General features: G+C 44.9%; 1 protein-coding gene across 1 annotated transcript; it reads right to left on the bottom strand.

Moving 5' to 3' along the window:
• Positions 1 to 1,719: 1,719 nt before the first annotated feature.
• Positions 1,720 to 10,186, bottom strand: LOC149444973 (trypsin-like). The gene is made up of 5 exons (XM_089654351.1): positions 10,140 to 10,186; positions 7,576 to 7,720; positions 6,793 to 7,046; positions 6,101 to 6,237; positions 1,720 to 1,941 (listed from the first exon to the last, which is right to left on the bottom strand). The coding sequence occupies exons 1-5, from the start codon at positions 10,177 to 10,179 to the stop codon at positions 1,792 to 1,794; spliced, it is 726 nt and encodes a 241-aa protein (XP_089510477.1). The 5' UTR covers positions 10,180 to 10,186; the 3' UTR covers positions 1,720 to 1,791.
• Positions 10,187 to 19,063: the final 8,877 nt, after the last annotated feature.

Raw genomic sequence — 19,063 nt, 5'->3', positions numbered from 1 at the left:
GCTTCAGCTGTGGGAGTGCTGTCACTCAGCAGGAACGGAGGATCGCTCAGTAATGCTGGGAGCTTCAAGGACTCATGGAGGATGTAGTCCCCAGGAAAGTGGCCCAAACTACAGAAAGGCTGAGAGGGACTACAGGTCCCAGAAGGGGTAATTGCTGAGGAAGGAGGGTTAACTGTGAAAACCAACACTGGGAGGCAGTCTCACATGGGGAGTGAGGGAGCATTGTTATGAGAGAGGGGACCCTGTGTGGTACACTTCCTAAAAGCCTACCCTGCTCCTTTGAGACCATGGCTGCTGTCTGCTCCAGAGACGTCTTTTGCCACCCTGATCACTGCTGCCCCTGAGGTCTGCTGCTAAATGTGTGAGGCCTCCTGCTTGGGGCTACCACTGGAAATCTGTGGAGACTGCGACCAAGGATTACTCCAGATATCCAACTGCTACTGACATGTCAGAGACTGCCAGAATTGCTTAGTCAAAATCCAGTGACTCTGTTTCACTCGACCCAGGAGAGGTAGGGCCCTTTGTGATAGAAGCTGAAGTGGTGAGAGGTCTTTGGCCACCATTGTCAAATTTCTGCTTAAATGGACAGTGCTACCCCTTTCTGGGACCCCCATGGATTTGAAGAGTGCCCTCCTTGCTCGGATTACAAAACTCTGTTTAGAGTTTTCCAACTTAAACTTCGGGCCCCAACACTGGCTTCCAACAGATATTCACTGGCCAGTGGGAGGGGAGGTGGGGGATTAATAGGGACTATGTTTTATAACCCTGTGTGCATCTCCTATAGCTAAGGTAACCCTTTACAGCAAAGGTGGGCAACTGTGGCCCTCCAGCTGTTGTAGAATTACAAGTCCCATCATGCCTCTGGTAGTCACACTTGTAACTGTCAGTTTTGCAGTGCCTCATGGGATGTGTAGTTCAACAGCTGGAGTGCCAGAGTTGCCCACCCCTACTTTAAAGTGATAGCAAACCCTCTGTTTTTTTTTTAAGCCCTTTCAGCAGCTGCTTTAATATCTTGGTGAGTATGCAGCTCCTCCATCTTTTAATTCTTGCCTTTCAGTTTAAGCTGGTGCTGGATCATTGCCCCAAGTTTCTTATTTTAAGGTGGTTCCTAAGGAGTCACCTGTACATGCAAGGACTAGAGTTGTGTCTCCATACACATGTGGTTTGAGTACAGTACTAGGCCTCACCATAGGCCAGGACATTTGTGACAAGTGAAAAATGTTTATTGGGGTGCTTTTTTAATGCAAGACATTTGGGTACCTAATTTATTTGGTATTAACCTTTTGCCACCCATGTACAGCAAAGCTCAGATTGAGAGAGTGAGAAGCAGCACAAGAAGCAAATCAGTTGGCTTGTAGTGCTAAAAAGGGACATGTTCATAGGAGGAGACAGCAGAGTGACAGTGATATGAGCTCATCAGTCTGCTGCTTCTTCACTGTCCAATCACAGGCTGGAGGAGGGACAAGACCTGTACATGTTACTTAATTGCAGCAAGGAGAAATCAAGTCTCCTACCTTGCCAGACAGGGCTGTGCGGCACACCTGTGTTAACCTCAGGACTGGATTGACACAAATACAAGTTTGTAAGAGGACTCTTTTTCTCACCTGTGAATGTAGCGGTTTGACTGGAGCTCAACATTAACACAATCTGACCCTTATTGGAAACATAAAAATGTATGTTAAACAACAAAAGAAAAATACCCTAATTTAGACCATTAATTTATTCATTGATGCAGATAGCAATTCCAATTTGTTTCTGGGATCATAAGAAAGGATCCTTCTGGATAAAGGTTTAGTCGTCAGATACAATGCTGTGGATCCAGTCGGTGTATTCACAAACCTTGGTGTAGACACCGGGGCAGTTCTTCTGAGCACAGCCATATCTCCGGGAGACAATACCCTGGAGCTCTCCATTACATACCATGGGGCCACCGCAGTCACCCTGAGGAGACAGATTGAGATCAAATAGTCATCTTCAAACCAAAATCTAAAACAATCTAATTTTTAGCAGATGTAAAACTAATGGAGTTTGCATAATCATTGCAGCAGTACTGTCTGGGCAAATGATCTCATTCCAGGGCAAATTCCTTGGGAAAACAATTACCTGTGGCAGGGTTCCATGGAGCCATAAGGTTCCTCCAGTGGTTGCTATCGGTTCTTTGGGCAATTAGCAATTTCTACCACTCAGGTTCCCTCTGACACCATTGATCTTTTAGCTATCTACAAGGGGTAATTCTGTCCAATGACCACAAGTGTAAGGAACATTCTTTCCCCTGACCATCACATGAATGTATCATAAGTTGTAGGTTTAGTAATTTCTAGCAGGGGTTCCCTGAGACCAGAAACGTATTTCAAAAGGTTCTTTGATGTTGAAAAAAGCTAACCCGTGGTATATCTTGTTTAAGACTTAAAGCCCACTGAACTTTCAGTTTAAAGCAGCTAAATACATTCCAGAGGTAAACAAATTCAAAAGATGTTCACTGTGCTGTTATTTTCTTTTTTTTTTTTAATAAATATTTATTGATTTTTCAAATCATATACAAAAACATTTCTATTAAACTCGTCTAAAAAAAAAAAAAAAGAAAAAAAAAAAAACAAAAACATTGTTTTCTCCTCATAATTTATTTATATGCAACTTTCTTTTTTTTACCATCCCCCGCCCAAGAACCTCCCCCCCTCTATCCTTAGCCCCTCCCTTTCCCCCCCCCCCCCCCCCCCCCCCCACACATTTTCTCTTCTCGGATTATGTCCATATTATTCTGTTGTTCCTAAACCTCTTCCTGGGATATTATCTCATCATATATTTTTCCTTTTCTCTGTATTCTTCCCAGCCTTTCCATTTTTTATTATACAACTCCAACTTGTCCTCATGCATATAGAACAATTTTTCTGTCTCTGAGATCTGGTTTACTCTACCCCTCCAATCCTCCTCAGTTGGCACCTCTTTTCTTTTTAAGAACAGTCACATCCTAAACAGAAATGCCTATCCCCTGCCAGCATCTGCAGAGTGGGGCCCTTGCTCTGTGGTGAAGTAATGGTCCCTCTGCAAAGATCAGCAAAGCTCATTCTCCCTGCTGATTGGAGAATTAAGTCTGACTCAACAGAGGATGTGTCAGGCTTCAGCAGAAAGACCGCTGCTTCCCCACAAGGGAAGGGAATTTCTCTGGATTCTTCTGGCAGGGGACAAGGTTTTCAATTCAGGATGTGACTGAATAAAGAAAAAAAAAAAAAAAAAAAGTCCATGCCGATGGTTGCACAGCAGTAATCCCAGGAGCTTGAACTATAAGCTCCTGGCCTTGCGATTGTCATACAGACTGATGGTAAGCTACCTGGCAGTACTAGGGTCATTTGTTCGAATCCCAACCACGACACCACCTGCCTGGAGTTTGCATGTACTCCCAGTGCCTGCATGGGTTTCCTTCCACGCTCCAAAGACATGCTGGTAGGTAAATTTGTCTAAATTGTCCCTAGTATGTGTATGTATGAATGAGTTAAGGACCTTAGATTGTACGCCCCTTGAGGGTTAGGGACCGATGTGCATGTAAAATATATATGTAAAGCGCAGCTTAAATTGACGGTGCTATATAAGTACCTAAAATAGGAACGCATTGTAGGCACGATTTAGTAAAAATTGGTGTATTACTAATTAGTGCTCACATATAATCAAAAATTATTAAAGTCATATTAAGTGAATAATATATTCACACACACACTAAATCCGTGCTCCACAGCAATGACTCGCGTGCAAATATTGTGAATCCAAAAACCTTCTAAAGTGGCTCTCATGATCTAAAGGATCATGATAAAAACGGATAAAGATCCTCCATAGTGTAAATCAGTATCTGTTTTATCATGATCCTGTGTGGGTGAACTACTGAGACAAGTACCAGGGGTGTGGAGTTAGGGATTCGGGTGTGACCAGAAATGTGTGGACTGACACAGGGAAGTAGCAGGCCTCAGGAACACAGGCGTAGTCAGGGCTGGAGAGGTGGAATGGTCAGGCAGGCTGCAAGGTACTGTCAGGCTCCGCCCAACGGGATCTCTAGTGGTCCACGGCACGGGGTTTCCCAGGATGCAGAGTCTAAGTCCCAGTCTGCCTTTTCACCAGGGCCCCTGATGGTGGGGATGGACTTGGTGCAAGACTGAAACCAGGTCGCGTTCCTGGGCACCCCCGGCGGTGGCAGAGGGGTCCTGCTGAGGGTATGTGCCCGGGTTGAGCCTGCTGTGAAGGGGATGACAGATCCCGATCCGAGCGGGATGGACGGGCGACTGTCAGAAGTAGGCGAGGTCAGACTAGCTGGGTCGGTATCGTGCGGGCAGCGTGGTACAGGGGGAGCAGGCAGAGAATAGTCAGGGTCACAAGCCGGGTTCAGTAACTCACGGACAGCGTGGTACAGGGGATCAGGCAGGATGGTCAGGCAAGCCAGGGGTTCAACAGGAGACGGTCAGCAGAGGTCAGGATCAAGCAGGGTCAGCAACGAGGCAGGAACACAGGATACCAGGTACAGGGGCTCATGGGAAAACATACACCAAGGCCCTGATCACAGGTCTGGCCATTCCTTAAATACACCCCCTGCAATCAGCCCCAGGTGTTGGCTGATTGCCTGGAGTGAGCTTCTGGCTGCTGAGAGCACCCGCTGGTCAGCCCTGGTACTGCAGCCCACATGGCAGGCGAGTCCCACCACCAGTGCCGAGTCCATTCCTGACAGGACTACTCAGGAGGATAAAGGCCTGTGGATTTCCAGGCGGATTCATCTAGTGGTGACGAGATTGTTCCTGGGAAAGTTACTTACCCAAAAGCAAGCTGGCCTTTGTGGTCACTATTGGGAGGTGAGGGGCCACTTTAGAAGGTTTTTGGATTCACAATATTTGCATGCGAGTCATTGCTGTGGATCACGGATTTATATTTACTTTGCTGGGACATTTTTTCAGTGGATATATATATTTTATTATTTCACAGAGTTTTATACACATGCATAAATATATTATTCACTTAATATGACTTTAATAATTTGATTATATGTGTGAGCACTAATTAGTAATACACCAATTTTTACTAAATTATGTTTATTTAATTTGTTTGATTGTATATTGATCTAGCATTTATTCAGCGCTGCACCATTTATTATTTATTGTTGTTTTACACTTTATTGAAGGGGGGGTGTTAGGAGCTTAGTGGTAGGTTGCTCTATTCAAGCGCAGGAGATTTTAAGGTTTCATTTTTTTTGCATTGTAGGCATGAATGTAACAGTTCATTGTTGTGTTTACATGGGGAATACAGTGACATTACAGCGCTTCCTTTGAGTATAGAGACCACCACAGAGCTGTTACACCTCTATCTAGCCTGTAGCTACAGCACTAGATCAATGCTAGAGTGATCTATTGCAGCCAGCGATAGATCACTATTAGATGTGATCTATTGCTGAAAAGAAACAGAAAAGTACCGGTAAATGAAAAAAAATAGGCACACAGGGTTTTCATTAATACAGATTGAGGTCTTCCAGAATGGGTGCTCCAAGCAGAGAAAACTGGTCTTCCACTTTTCTCTGTATTTTGCAACTCTTGCATTGGGTTCTGGAATTTAGAGGCTTCAAGGAGTCTTTGGAGGGATGAAGTTCCAAGTTTTACTGAGGACCAGCAGGCTGTGTGTCTAGGAGCGCACAGCCTTTATAATCAAGGGGTTGTCTACCGTTCAGGGCCCCACCCAGTCACCTGCCCAGGGCATAGGCCAGCACTAAAGGGAGCAGACATGTGCATGACCAGGCTGACAACTGGCGTTTCAGTGGTGCAGAAGCATAGTGCTGTGTTCTGGATTGAAATGCATCCCAGGCTGAGAGCTGTGTAGCCCAATGGGAGCTGCTAAATAGCCAGAAGGCAGTTTTTGCTTTAAATGCCGTGTAAAGCTGACCCCCCTGTGTGGGAATCCTGATGTAAAGAGATAGAGATAAATACAAGGTGCTCAGGGGTGGGGCTAGGATATACATCATATTTGTTTGTCTCTGGTACCTCAAAACCAGATTTTCCCTTTTTTTATATTTTTGTACATTTGAGGATTTAGTACTACCCTACTCACAGACAGACATACAAAAGTCACAGATTACCTGGCAGGAGTCTTTTCCAGCGGCCAGATAGCCAGCACAGAACACATTTTCAGCGATTTCACCGGGGTAAGAGTTTTGGCACTCGCTAGTGGACAAAATTGGGGCATTCAGACATTGCAGAAGATCTGGATAATCAGCTGAAAGGGAAATAAAACAAAAATATAGGTCAGCATAAAATTAATCTTCCACATTTGATCTTTCCAAGATTTAACACGGTTTAGGGTTATTGATCCATTATCTCCTGTGCTCAAAGACTCAGATCAAACAGGCGTTAGTGACAAGCAGCGTGTTGTGTGTTCATCCGCTGGTGATCAGAGGTTGTGCAGCTCTATCATGAAGCTGGGGAAGCTTAAAACTGTAGAGGAAGATGAAAGAGCGCACAAACCTTGCGCATTACCTCAATAAATAGTGACTAATTTTTTTAAGGAAATATACTCACAAAATGATTGTATAACAAGTAACCATAATCCAAACAGGGTTACAGGTAACCCAAAAAGGGGGGGGGGATGAAGGCTAACGCGTTTCGAAGGGTGCTCCCTTCATCAGAGCTGGGTTTGGCAGATAGAAACTTCAGTATGGCAGAGTTCCCATGGCAAGAAGATATTCAGCCTGGGTACAGAGTAAAAATCTTTAAGTATGATACTTTCCAAGATTTAGATGGCCTCAAGACTAGGAAATACTTTGTGAATTACTTCTGCTGCTCAGAGTGTTGCCCCATCCGGAGATCAGACAGTTGGTACCGGTGGCAGCGCAGCCAATGGGCAGACGTGCGGCATGGACATAGCCATCGTAAAAGGCTGCCCTGGAGAGTTTGACCAACATGACATCATTTTCCAGAGTTGAGGAGTTGTAGTCTTCATGTATGATGACCTTGGTGGAGTAGATGAACTGCTCGGTGACCTCATTCAAGGAAAGGCTGTATTCACCTAGTCTGACCCGAAAGCTCCTGAAATAAGTTAGCCAAACATACATCTTTATTTATCACATGCTAAAATGATCTTTATTCTTTATGTAGTTTACGTCATGTCTTTAACATCGCACCAGTGTGCCTTTAGGTGCTCAATTTTAGCAGTTAAATTCAATACGGTAATTAATTGGGGAAGATTAAAACTTCAGGGGGCATTTTTTTAATGGGCCCCCATTAAACAAAAAAAAACCCACACACCACAAATCTGCTGCCTACAGTACCTCTTTACCCACAAGATGTCCTCAGTTTTCCTAGCATTATTCAACCAATAGGACTAAGGATAGAGTGATTGCAGAGCATCTTAGCCCCACCCCTGAGCACCTTGTATTTATGCAGAGCTATGCTGATGTCAACATGACAGTACCACTTTCTGCATCTGCCAGGACCACCTACCACAGGGAGAAAATCCTAGCCCCACCCCTGAGCACCTTGTATTTATGCAGAGAGCTATGCTGAGGACTGTTGAACAGGAAAAATACAGGGTTTAAAGGAGAGAAATTGCTCTTACGGTTTGTAGCATTGAGCAGCAGAGATCACCCACAGGTCAGTTATCAGGGTCCCCCCACAGAATTGGCTGTCGTAGTTCAAGTACACCTGGTAGGGAGCGGCGGTCTTGGTGCAGGTGAAACCAACAATCTTGTCAACAAAGGCAACTGCAGTCAAAGATTGAGAATAGAACCATTTATTGTACATCCACTACAACAGCAGATTGCTTAAAGCTCAACTCCAGGCTCTAAACACAGGAAATATATAAAGGTGCATTTTACACAAAGGATATGTAGCTCTGTTCACCCAGATCTGAGATTTACACAGCTCTGCCATGCAGCTGGCAGGACAGAAGAGCCACTGTTTTCTTTGTTGCAATTAACACCACTTTAAGTTAATGTCCCTCCCTCAACCTTTGACTGGACAGTAAAGGAGAAGCAGCAGACTGATGAGCTCATCTCTTATCAAGATTCTCTCTTGCCAACACATGGACATTGCAGTAGAGCTAACTGGCTCCTTTGTAAGCTTCTCTCTCCCCTGTTATAAGCTCTGCTGTACAGTCCCTCTCCCAGTCTAAGCTCTGCTGGGACTTTGAGTAGCTAATATCAGATCAAATTGCATTAGAAAATAAATTAAATTATGTATTAAGATCAGGACCTTTTCAGCTGGAACACGGGGGAACCTCCAGCACGGAATGTATGAAATGGCAAGGGGTGGTGGGGAGTACTGCACGGTCCATTGATGCGGTCTGCTGGGAGGATGTACTGTTGCTGGAGGGATCTATTTTTGCAAGGGGGTCTAATGCTAGGGATTTCTACCATTGATGGTGTGGGCTCTATGGTTGCTGGGGGGGGTCTTATGTTGTTGTGTGGTCAATTTTTTCAGGAAGGGATCTACTCTGTTGAGGGAGGGATCTATTGTTGCTAGCTGCTGGAGGATCTATGGAGGATGGCTGTGGAGAGATCTGTTGATGATGCTGGGGGACTATTGTTGCTGGCTGCAAGGGATCCATTTTGTTGCTTTTCTTATTACAAATTCCATACCAATTGATATTTGGTTCTGTATGCTCTAAAAGGGTGGTACTGGGAGGTAGGTAAGGGGTGGAACTCAGGGATGGAGACAAGGGGTGACTTGGACCTCTGAGAAATAAACGCCCGGATTAATACATAATTTGCATTATTCTGTGTCTTACATTTGCCTGGAATCCAGTTTGTTATAATATACAGCAGAGCAGTGAAAAAGCAGAGATTTCAAATGGACATTAATAGGGATGTTCTATATCTTCCATTTGTAATAACATTGGTGAAAAGTTCCATTTTCCACAGAAGCCAAGCAGCCATGTATGGCATTTCTATTGAGTATTTTTCATTTTTACAAATTAAATCAAAATTGTTAATTAGCATTACTTAGGGGTCTATTTATAAGACATTCATCAATGGATGAAGCATTTGCTCAGGCTGCACGAATGTTACACTTTACCCATATTTCCTCTTACACTATGACTTCCTATGATCGTCCGCTCCATCTAGTGGCCAAAATGCAGTATATTTAAACAAAACACCTCAGCTAGGATATATAATACATTTTGGCCACTAGATGGAGCTGGCGATCATAGGAAGTCTAAGATATTAGAGGCGATATGAGGAAAATGCTTGTGACAATTGTCCAACTGTTAAATAGACACCATTTATTAGAAAAAAAAAAAAAACACAAAAACCCACACACCAAAAAACAGAAAGCTATTGTATAGTACAGTTAAATGTCATACCCAGTGGTGTATTTGTTTTGTGCTGCCCTAGGAAACACAAAAATCACCCCCCCCCCCCTCCCCAGTGCACCCCCACTGTCTCTAGTGCACCAATATTTGCTGGGCAGAACTTAGTGGTTGGCCACATCTTCCTGTGAAGGTGTCAGTTAGTGGTACAAGCAGCGTGAAGTGGTATGAGCCAGTCACCTGGCAGTCTGTTAGCCCCCCCTCCCATAGTATACACAGCAGTAGGATGGAGACCACTCACCAGGCCTGGTGGAGGGGTGGGGACCGAGGGGGGCAGCCATGTACTGCCGGTATGTATCCTCACAGCCGCATTTCCCTTCCCTCTCTGTGACAGAGATCCCTGCCTCCCCTGGACACTGCCGTCCTCCAGGATCATCACTCAGTCCTGGCTCCCCACCACCATGCACTGTGGAGACCTCCAACCCTCAGAGCAGCCTACAGCCTGGCCAGGCGCACTGCATGCTGGGAGTTGTAGTCCTGTCCCCACACCCTGCCAGGATTGTAATTCACTCCTGTGGGGGCAGCAGGTCGGAGGCAGGGGAAGGACTACAACTCCCAGCATGTAGTGCAACCGGCCAGACTGTAGGTTTCTCTGAGGGTCAGAGCTCTCCGCAGTGGATGGTGGTGGGGAGCCAGGAATGAGAGATGATCCCAGAGGACGGCAGTGTCCAGGGGAGGCCTGATACTCCCACTCCTCACTGGATTCCTCTGCTGTAGAGACATCACTGACATCCCTCCTTCCAAACCATGGCACTGTCCCCCTGAAAAGTGCCCCCCTGAACAGGTGCCTTGTTTGCCTCCCATGGTCATACCTGCCAAGCACAGCACGACTGCGACCACACGGAGCTTCATGGTTGATCTCTGAGCTGCTCAGTGAAGGGTTCAGCTTTTGCTGTCCTGAATTTATACCCTGAAGCAGAAGTGGGAGGGGTTCTGTCCAATGACACACAGCCTTAGCCAATTACAAATGCAATTAAACAGATCCTATAGCAGCATGTCTATGGACAGTCACCCTAATGGCCGTATGGTTTGATTATAAAATTCCCACGTGGGGCAGATATAGAGGATTGAAGATCTGTTTATCATCTTACCTGTTTCACTAAAAACATTTCATCCAAAATGCCCTAAAACTATTATATTTCACACAGTGCACACTGTCAGAGGATTGTTACAAAGTATGAATAAATTATTTAAATATTGTGAAAATAAAAATAGCAAAGACCATCGCTAATGATATTAACGTGTTACAGAGTCTTCGGTGACACCAAATCTGACTTTGACATCGTGCGACTTCACTTGAGTTCACACAATTTCATAGTCGGATGTCAGTCTGACTTCAGGTGCCACTTGGAAGACATCTGTGCAACTTCATGTACAAATGTCTATGCGAGTCACACCTGAACTTGTAAAAAGTAGTGCATGAAGTACTCTGCAAATCGGTGAGACACCGGGGGAGTCGGAATCGCACAGATATGACAAACAATAGGGTGTGACTTGTTATGCGATTTGAAACTATCAAATCACATTAAACTTCGCACTGGTGTGACTGGGGACTAAACCCACAGCAGTACAATCAGTCTGTAGATGCAGTAAAGCGTGCTTGTTATACTCACTGTGGAACCTAAGGGGTTATCCTCTGCATTGTGTAATTTTTTGTCTTCTCTGATCCTCCCCTTATTCTACTGTCCCCAATCCATCTGCTGATAGTACAGAGCCTTGAGGGCAAACTCTGCATGCTCAGTTTGGTTTGTATTGCTAGAGGGTTTTTTATTTTTCTTGGGATAGTAGCCTCATAGGATAATTGGAGGAGAACGAAAACTTCTCCTACAAGCTTTAACCAGTGCTCTGCTGGACACTGAGAGAAGTCACAAGACTGCTATATACTGCTGATGAGAAAAGGTATTTAGCAGTTTATATTTACTGAAATAATTGCACTTCCATGTTGTGTGTACTGTGGGAGACCAGATATAGTGAATGCAGGGTCCGGGGAGACTGGATATAGTGAATGCAGGGTCCAGGGAGACCGGATATAGTGAATGCAGGGTCCGGGGAGACTAGATATAGTGAATGCAGGGTCCGGGGAGACCAGATATAGTGAATGCAGGGTCCGGGGAGACCGGATATAGTGAATGCAGGGTCCGGGGAGACCAGATATAGTGAATGCAGGGTCCTGGGAGACCAGATATAGTGAATGCAGGGTCCTGGGAGACCAGATATAGTGAATGCAGGGTCCGGGGAGACCAGATATAGTGAATGCAGGGTCCAGGCAGACCAGATATAGTGAATGCAGGGTCTGGGCAGACCAGATATTGTGAATGCAGGGTCAGGGCAGACCAGATATTGTGAATGCAGGGTCCGGGAAGACCAGATATTGTGAATGCAGGGTCTGGGGAGACCGGATATAGTGAATGCAGGGTCCGGGGAGACCAGATATAGTGAATGCAGGGTCCGGGGAGACTAGATATAGTGAATGCAGGGTCCGGGGGGTCCGGATATAGTGAATGCATGGTCTGGGCAGACCAGATATTGTGAATGCAGGGACCGTGAAGACCATATATTGTGAATGCAGGGTCTGGGGAGACCAGATATAGTGAATGCAGGGTCCGGGCAGACCAGATATAGTGCATGCAGGATCCGGGGAGACCAGATATAGTGAATGCAGGGTCAGGGGAGACCGGATATAGTGAATGCGGGGTCCGGGAAGACCGGATATAGTGAATGCAGGGTTTGGGGAGACCAGATATAGTGAATGCAGGGTCCGGGGAGACTGGATATAGTGAATGCAGGGTGCGGGGAGACCAGGTATAGTGAATGCAGGGTCCGTGGAGATCAGCTATAGTGAATGCAGGGTCCTGGGAGACCAGATATAGTGAATGCAGGGTCCGGGGAGACCAGATATAGTGAATGCAGGGTCCGGGGAGACCAGATATAGAGAATGCAGGGTCCGGGGAGACCGGATATAGTGAATGCGGGGTCTGGGGAGACCGGATATAGTGAATGCGGGGTCTGGGGAGACCAGATATAGTGAATGCAGGGTCCTGGGAGACCAGATATATTGAATGCAGGGTCCAGGGAGACCAGATATAGTGAACGCAGGGTCCTGGGAGACCAGATATAGTGTATGCAGGGTCCAGGGAGACCAGATATAGTGAACGCAGGGTCCTGGGAGACCAGATATAGTGAATGCAGGGTCCTGGGAGACCAGATATAGTGTATGCAGGGTCCAGGGAGACCAGATATAGTGAACGCAGGGTCCTGGGAGACCAGATATAGTGTATGCAGGGTCCGAGGAGATCAGATATAGGGCCACAGTGCACCACTGATCACCACGCTGCGCGCCCCCGGAGCCGCGAATGCGCAGTTAGAGTGGGAGGACGTCATATGATGTCCTCCCAGAACTAAGAACTGATAAAGAATCTCATATCGAATCTGATAATTCATTGCCAGCTGCACCCACTGTGACTACCCCAGTTAACAACAATAGTAATAATACCGGTGAAGTACGGCTTGTAATGAAACCTTTGAAACCGAAAGAATTAGACACAATTCTTAAAGAAATAGGAATAGTTCCTCGACATGATTTAACCTCCCTGGCGGTATTCCCGAGTGTAGCTCGGGGTAAAGTTTCTGTACCAAAAGCGGTAACCCTGAGCTACACTCGGGCTTACCATGCGGCGCTGCACAGGGAGTCCCTGCAGCACTTACCTTGTCCTTCGCACCCGCGATGTGTCCCCTGCAGCGTCCCCGGCCATCTCCTCCGTCTGATGCCGGCATCCGGCTCCTGTGTTCCGGTCCCTGTGACGTCGGGACGTATGGGCGCCGGCGGCGGGAAATTTGAAAATTTAAAAAAAATTTCATTTTTTTCAAACCATTTCACATACATTTTGTCCCGAGTGCATTGTCCTGTCCCCTGTCTGCATTTTGATTGTTCTTTGTGCCTGGAAACTTAGAAAAGTCCATGGCGTCCAAAAAGCGTCCCTTTAGGTCAAAAGCGGTTTTAGACCGGCTAGAGAACAGCGATAGTAAATCAGAACCACTTGCAGAATTGAGTGATAATGATTAGTGGGGGAAATTCCTCATCAGACACTGAAAACAATTCTGCGACTTTGCTCAGCGATGTGCGAACTTGGCGCTATATTTCAAATTTCAGTGTTATTCCTAAAAATTACAGCCTACAATAAAAAAACTACATATTTCCATGCAAAATAATGGTACCGCTTTCAGCACCAAAAATATGAAATAATCAGACCGCCAGGGAGGTTAAACAGTTTTTTAAAAAGGTTTTGTGACTTGCAGCATCCAGAGATATGTACACTCTGATCCATCTGATGTAGAAAGAGTTGTGCAAAATTCTATAGGTCGTGGGCTTTGGTTTAGAATTAAACAGATCTGTATTCAGCCTCTAAGGACAAGAGATATATTCCTGGAATTATTGTGTGTATTGTATGGTATACATTCTGATGTTACTATTCATGGGAAGATTAAACAAATGCTGAATGAATCTCCCTATGAATAGGATAGCTCCACTCATGGAAATGTTGGTTGGTAATAGTTCTGCATTTGATCATGGAGGCTTGGTACACAGGATTTTGGTTCTAGGTGCTTTGTGTGAGGATGTCCAGGAAAATATTTTACTGGTTACCCCAAATCCTCATGATTTAAATGACATGTTATTAAGAGCAGATCATTTATGGAGACAATCAGACAAGAAGGCTGTAAAAGTTGATGTAGCCACATTGTTTAGGACAAATAATCCAAACAGCCAAGGGGGATTTACCAGGTCAAAGAATTGTGATCCTAATTTGCAAAACAATCAAAATAATAATAATGATAATAATAAAAATAATAAACAAAAATCAAAGACATAGATACCATTTTCTCAGTTGAAACAGGAATATGACCATTTGAAAATTAAATATGATAAAATGAAGGCAGACCGTGATAAATGATTCGAAGCGATTGCAAATCTTCACAAACAGTTGAGGAGAGTACAAGGTGTCATAAATGTAGATATAGCAGAAGGTGAAGATCCTTCATATCCTCCTAGATTGTAAACTCGAAAGAGCAGGGCCCTCGATCCCCTCATGTTTTGCATTGTATTGGTATTGTTCTGTCACATGTTCTGTCCCCCTTTGTAATGTACAGCGCTGAGCGAACTATTGGCGCTTTATAAATACTGTATAATAATAATAATAATAATCTGTCTTTGAATGCAAATTAGACCTCTATGGCAGTGGGGGTGAATTAGATAGGACTTTGTTTTATCTTCAGAAGGATTTGGCTAATAAAACTTTTGTTTGAGAACTTCTTGCCTTTCAGGTGTTGAAGATGTGTGAATCTGTGTGACCAGAAATACTCCTTTATAAGTGAAAGACAGAAGGATGAGAAATGTATGAGAACCTGTTTTGCTAACGGGGGAGAACAAGCAAATGTCTTATTTTGCATTTGACACCTCTATAAAATTAATTAATAATGGACTCTTTCAATTGTCATCCAACAATGGACTCTACATTGTGCTATTTTCTTTCATTTTTTTTCTTTTCTTTCTTATTTTCATTATCATTTATCTCTCGATCTTTGTTTTAAAACCAGAGAGAGACATTTAAACCTGATAATCATTTTAAAACTATCTGTATACATGTAACTCCTGAGGTGAGATGCTACAAAATGGCTTTGTATTTGCACACGGATGCTCAGACTGGGTAGAATAAGTTACTTTGGGAGGCTTTCTCTAAAATTATAAGAGGGGTGAGTGAAAGTTATCACTCCGGTCAGAATCTGAATTATATGGAATCAGTTGTTTATAATATGCTGAAGTCTATGACATGTATGGATGTAAGGAACTTTCTACTTTCATGGTGAAGTTACTGGCAAGAATTTCTTCTGCTGCTTTGTCTGGACAGATGATCTGATAAACATTAATGTCAAGGTGATACTAAACCATTTTAGGATTTTGTTCAGTGGAATTATATGCTGAATGATCACAGTAACTGCTCTATTGAAGACAATGTGGGGTCGGCTTACAGCAAAATGGTGAAAGCAAATCACTGCTGGTGGAACTTTCAATTGGGATTTGTGATGAAAATTGATACAACTTATCAATTCATCTTTAAAAATGAAAACCCCTGTGCATTGAATGGAGACAATCCTGGATGTATGTGAATTGGAGCAATTACTTTCAGTTGACCAAGCAATTAAGATGGTGAAAGGTGACTCATGTACTAAAGTCAAACCCAGGACTGGACTGTGAGGTCAGCTTATCATTACCCAATACTCATGACTGTGGTGGGATACACTGAAGAAACTACAAGCCATGGAATAGGCCTTCCAGCTATATGGGCCACTGATGTTTACCAAATCCTGTGCTTGTCATGGTCTAAAGTCATATTATCGAATAACTGATTCACGGGGATATTTTAGAGACTGGTGAACAGAGATGTAACCAGTTTCAATTTCATATTTTATATGAGCCATTATGAAGCATTCAATACCTCAAATCACAATGCAACCCTGATATGATTGTATGTTCACTATTTATGAATCAGTTCTGCATAAAGAAATTATTCACGTGGGGGAATATGTAGTATATTGTGTGTAATAAATATATACAGTGGGGATCGAAAGTTTGGGCACCCCAGCTAAAAATTTGTATTAATGTGCATAAAGAAGCCAAGGAAAGATGGAAAAATCTCCAAAAGGCATCAAATTACAGATTAGATATTCTTATAATATGTCAACAAAAGTTAGATTTTATTTCCATCATTTACACTTTCAAAATAACAGAAAACAAAAAAATGGCGTCTGCAAAAGTTTGGGCACCCTGCAGAATTTATAGCATGCACTGCCCCCTTTGCCAAGCTGAGACCTGCCAGTGTCATGGATTGTTCTCAATCATCGTCTGGGAAGACCAGGTGATGTTAATCTCAAAGGTTTTAAATGCCCAGACTCCTCTGACCTTGCCCCAACAATCAGCACCATGGGTTCTTCTAAGCAGTTGTCTAGAAAACTGAAACTGAAAATAGTTGACGCTCACAAAGCTGGAGAAGGCTATAAGAAGATAGCAAAGCGTTTTCAGATGTCAATATCCTCTGTTCGGAATGTACCGTATTTTTCGCTCCATAAGACGCACCTGACCATAAGACGCACCTAGGTTTTAGAGGTGAAAAACAAGAAAAAAAAATATTCTGAACCAATGGACTGCAGACATAGTACAGGGGATGACCAGAGACTGCGGACACAGTACAGGAGATGACCAGAGACTGCAGACATAGTACAGGAGATGACCAGAGACTGCGGACAAAGTACAGGGGATGACCAAGAGACTGCGGACATAGTACAGGAGATGACCAGAGACTGCAGAAACAGTACAGGAGATGACCAGAGACTGCGGACACAGTACAGGAGATGACCAGAGACTGCGGACACAGTACAGGAGATGACCAGGGACTGCGGACACAGTGCAGGAGATGACCAGAGACTGCGGACACAGTGCAGGAGATGACCAGAGACTGCGGACACAGTGCAGGGAATGACCAGAGACTGCGGACAGTGCAGGGAATGACCAGAGACTGCGGACAGTGCAGGGAATGACCAGAGACTGCGGACAGTACAGGGAATGACCAGAGACTGCAGACAGTACAGGGGATGACCAGAGACTGCGGACACAGTACAGGGAATGACCAGAGACTGCAGACAGTACAGGAGATGACCAGAGACTGCGGACAAAGTACAGGGGATGACCAAGAGACTGCGGACATAGTACAGGAGATGACCAGAGACTGCAGAAACAGTACAGGAGATGACCAGAGACTGCGGACACAGTACAGGAGATGACCAGAGACTGCGGACACAGTACAGGAGATGACCAGGGACTGCGGACACAGTGCAGGAGATGACCAGAGACTGCGGACACAGTGCAGGAGATGACCAGAGACTGCGGACACAGTGCAGGGAATGACCAGAGACTGCGGACAGTGCAGGGAATGACCAGAGACTGCGGACAGTGCAGGGAATGACCAGAGACTGCGGACAGTACAGGGAATGACCAGAGACTGCAGACAGTACAGGGGATGACCAGAGACTGCGGACACAGTACAGGGAATGACCAGAGACTGCAGACAGTACAGGAGATGACCAGAGACTGCGGACAGTACAGGGGATGACCAGAGACTGCGGACAGTGCAGGGAATGACCAGAGACTGCAGACAGTGCAGGGAATGACCAGAGACTGCGGACAGTGCAGGGAATGACCAGAGACTGCAGACAGTGAAGGGGATGACCAGAGACTGCTGACCTTTGGGGAGGGAGGGGGAGCGGGTACCTGAATTTGACAGGTACCCGCTCCCACATCCGCGGAGTTTCCTTCCCTCTTCTTCTTGGGCCGGCTTCTGTGACAGCCGGGTGCCCACTGCGCAGGTGCAAGAAGCGCTTCGCTTTGTGAATGGCCCGGCGCCTTCTGTGACCTTTCATGTGTCCCAGAAGACACCGGATCATTCACAAAGCGCAGCACATGCGCAGTGGGCACCCGGCTGTCACAGAAGCCAGCGCGGGAAGACTGTGCAGCGCTGGAGCGAGGAACAGGTAAGGCCCTGCAGGAGAGAACAGCTGAGCGGCCAGCCCGGTATTCTGACATGGTGGCGGCAGAAATACCGGACCGGCCGCTTTACATTCGCTCCATAAGACGCACTGACATTTTCCCCCCTTTTTGGGGGGGAAAAAAGTGCGTCTTATGGTGCGAAAAATACGGTAATTAAGAAATGGCAATCATCAGGAACAGTGGAAGTTAAAGCAAGATCTGGAAGACCAAGAAAAATATCAGACAGAACAGCTCGCAGGATTGTGAGAAAAACAATTCAAAACCCACGTTTGACTGCACGATCCCTCCAGAAAGATCTGGCAGACACTGGAGTTGTGGTACACTATTCCACTATAAAGAGATACTTGTACAAATATGGTCTTCATGGAAGAATCATCACAAGAAAACCTCTTCTACGTCCTCACCACAAAAATCATCGTTTGAACTTTGCAAATGAACATATAGACAAGCCTGATGCATTTTGGAAACAAGTTCTGTGGACCGATGAGGTTAAAATTGAACTTTTTGGCCGGAATGAGCAAAGGTACGTTTGGAGAAGAAGGGGCACAGAATTTAATGAAAAGAACCTCTGTCCAACTGTTAAGCATGGGGTTGGATCAGTCATGCTTTGGGGTTGTGTTGCAGCCAGTGGCACAGGGAACATCTCACGAGTAGAAGGAAAAATGGATTCAATAAAATTTCAGCAAATTTTGGATGGTAACTTGATGCCATCTGTGAAAAAGCTGAAGTTAAAGAGAGGATGGCTTCTACAAATGGATAATGATCCTAAACACACCTCGAAATCCACGGGGGATTACATCAAGAGGCGTAAACTGAAGGTTTTGCCATGGCCTTCACAATCTCCTGACCTCAACATAATTGAAAATCTATGGATAGACTTTAAAAGAGCAGTGCGTGACAGACAGCCCAGAAATCTCAAAGAACTGGAAGACTTTTGTAAGGAAGAATGGGCAAAGATACCTCAAACAAGAATTGAAAGACTCTTGGCTGGCTACAAAAAGCGTTTACAAGCTGTGATACTTGCCAAAGGGGGCAGTACAAGATATTAACTATGCAGGGTGCCCAAACTTTTGCAGACACCATTTTTTTGTTTTCTGTTATTTTGAAAGTGTAAATGATGGAAATAAAATCTAACTTTTG

Source organism: Staurois parvus, unplaced genomic scaffold, assembly GCF_062004578.1.
Source record: "Staurois parvus isolate SC_StPar_1 unplaced genomic scaffold, SC_StPar_1.0 ptg000758l, whole genome shotgun sequence".
Classification (NCBI taxonomy): domain Eukaryota; kingdom Metazoa; phylum Chordata; class Amphibia; order Anura; family Ranidae; genus Staurois; species Staurois parvus.
Note: the sequence above shows the minus strand (reverse complement) of the source record. Positions and strands in the feature narration are given on the sequence as shown.

Bases quoted from the DNA above. Each gene is read 5' to 3' on its own strand.
- LOC149444973 (XM_089654351.1), bottom strand. From the start codon at position 10,179: ATGAAGCTCCGTGTGGTCGCAGTCGTGCTGTGCTTGGCAG. The intron at 7,721-10,139 runs GTATGACCATGG...CTTTGACTGCAG, and splicing joins AGTCGTGCTGTGCTTGGCAG to TTGCCTTTGTTGACAAGATT. The intron at 1,942-6,100 runs GTAATCTGTGAC...CTGTCTCCTCAG, and splicing joins CTGGAAAAGACTCCTGCCAG to GGTGACTGCGGTGGCCCCAT.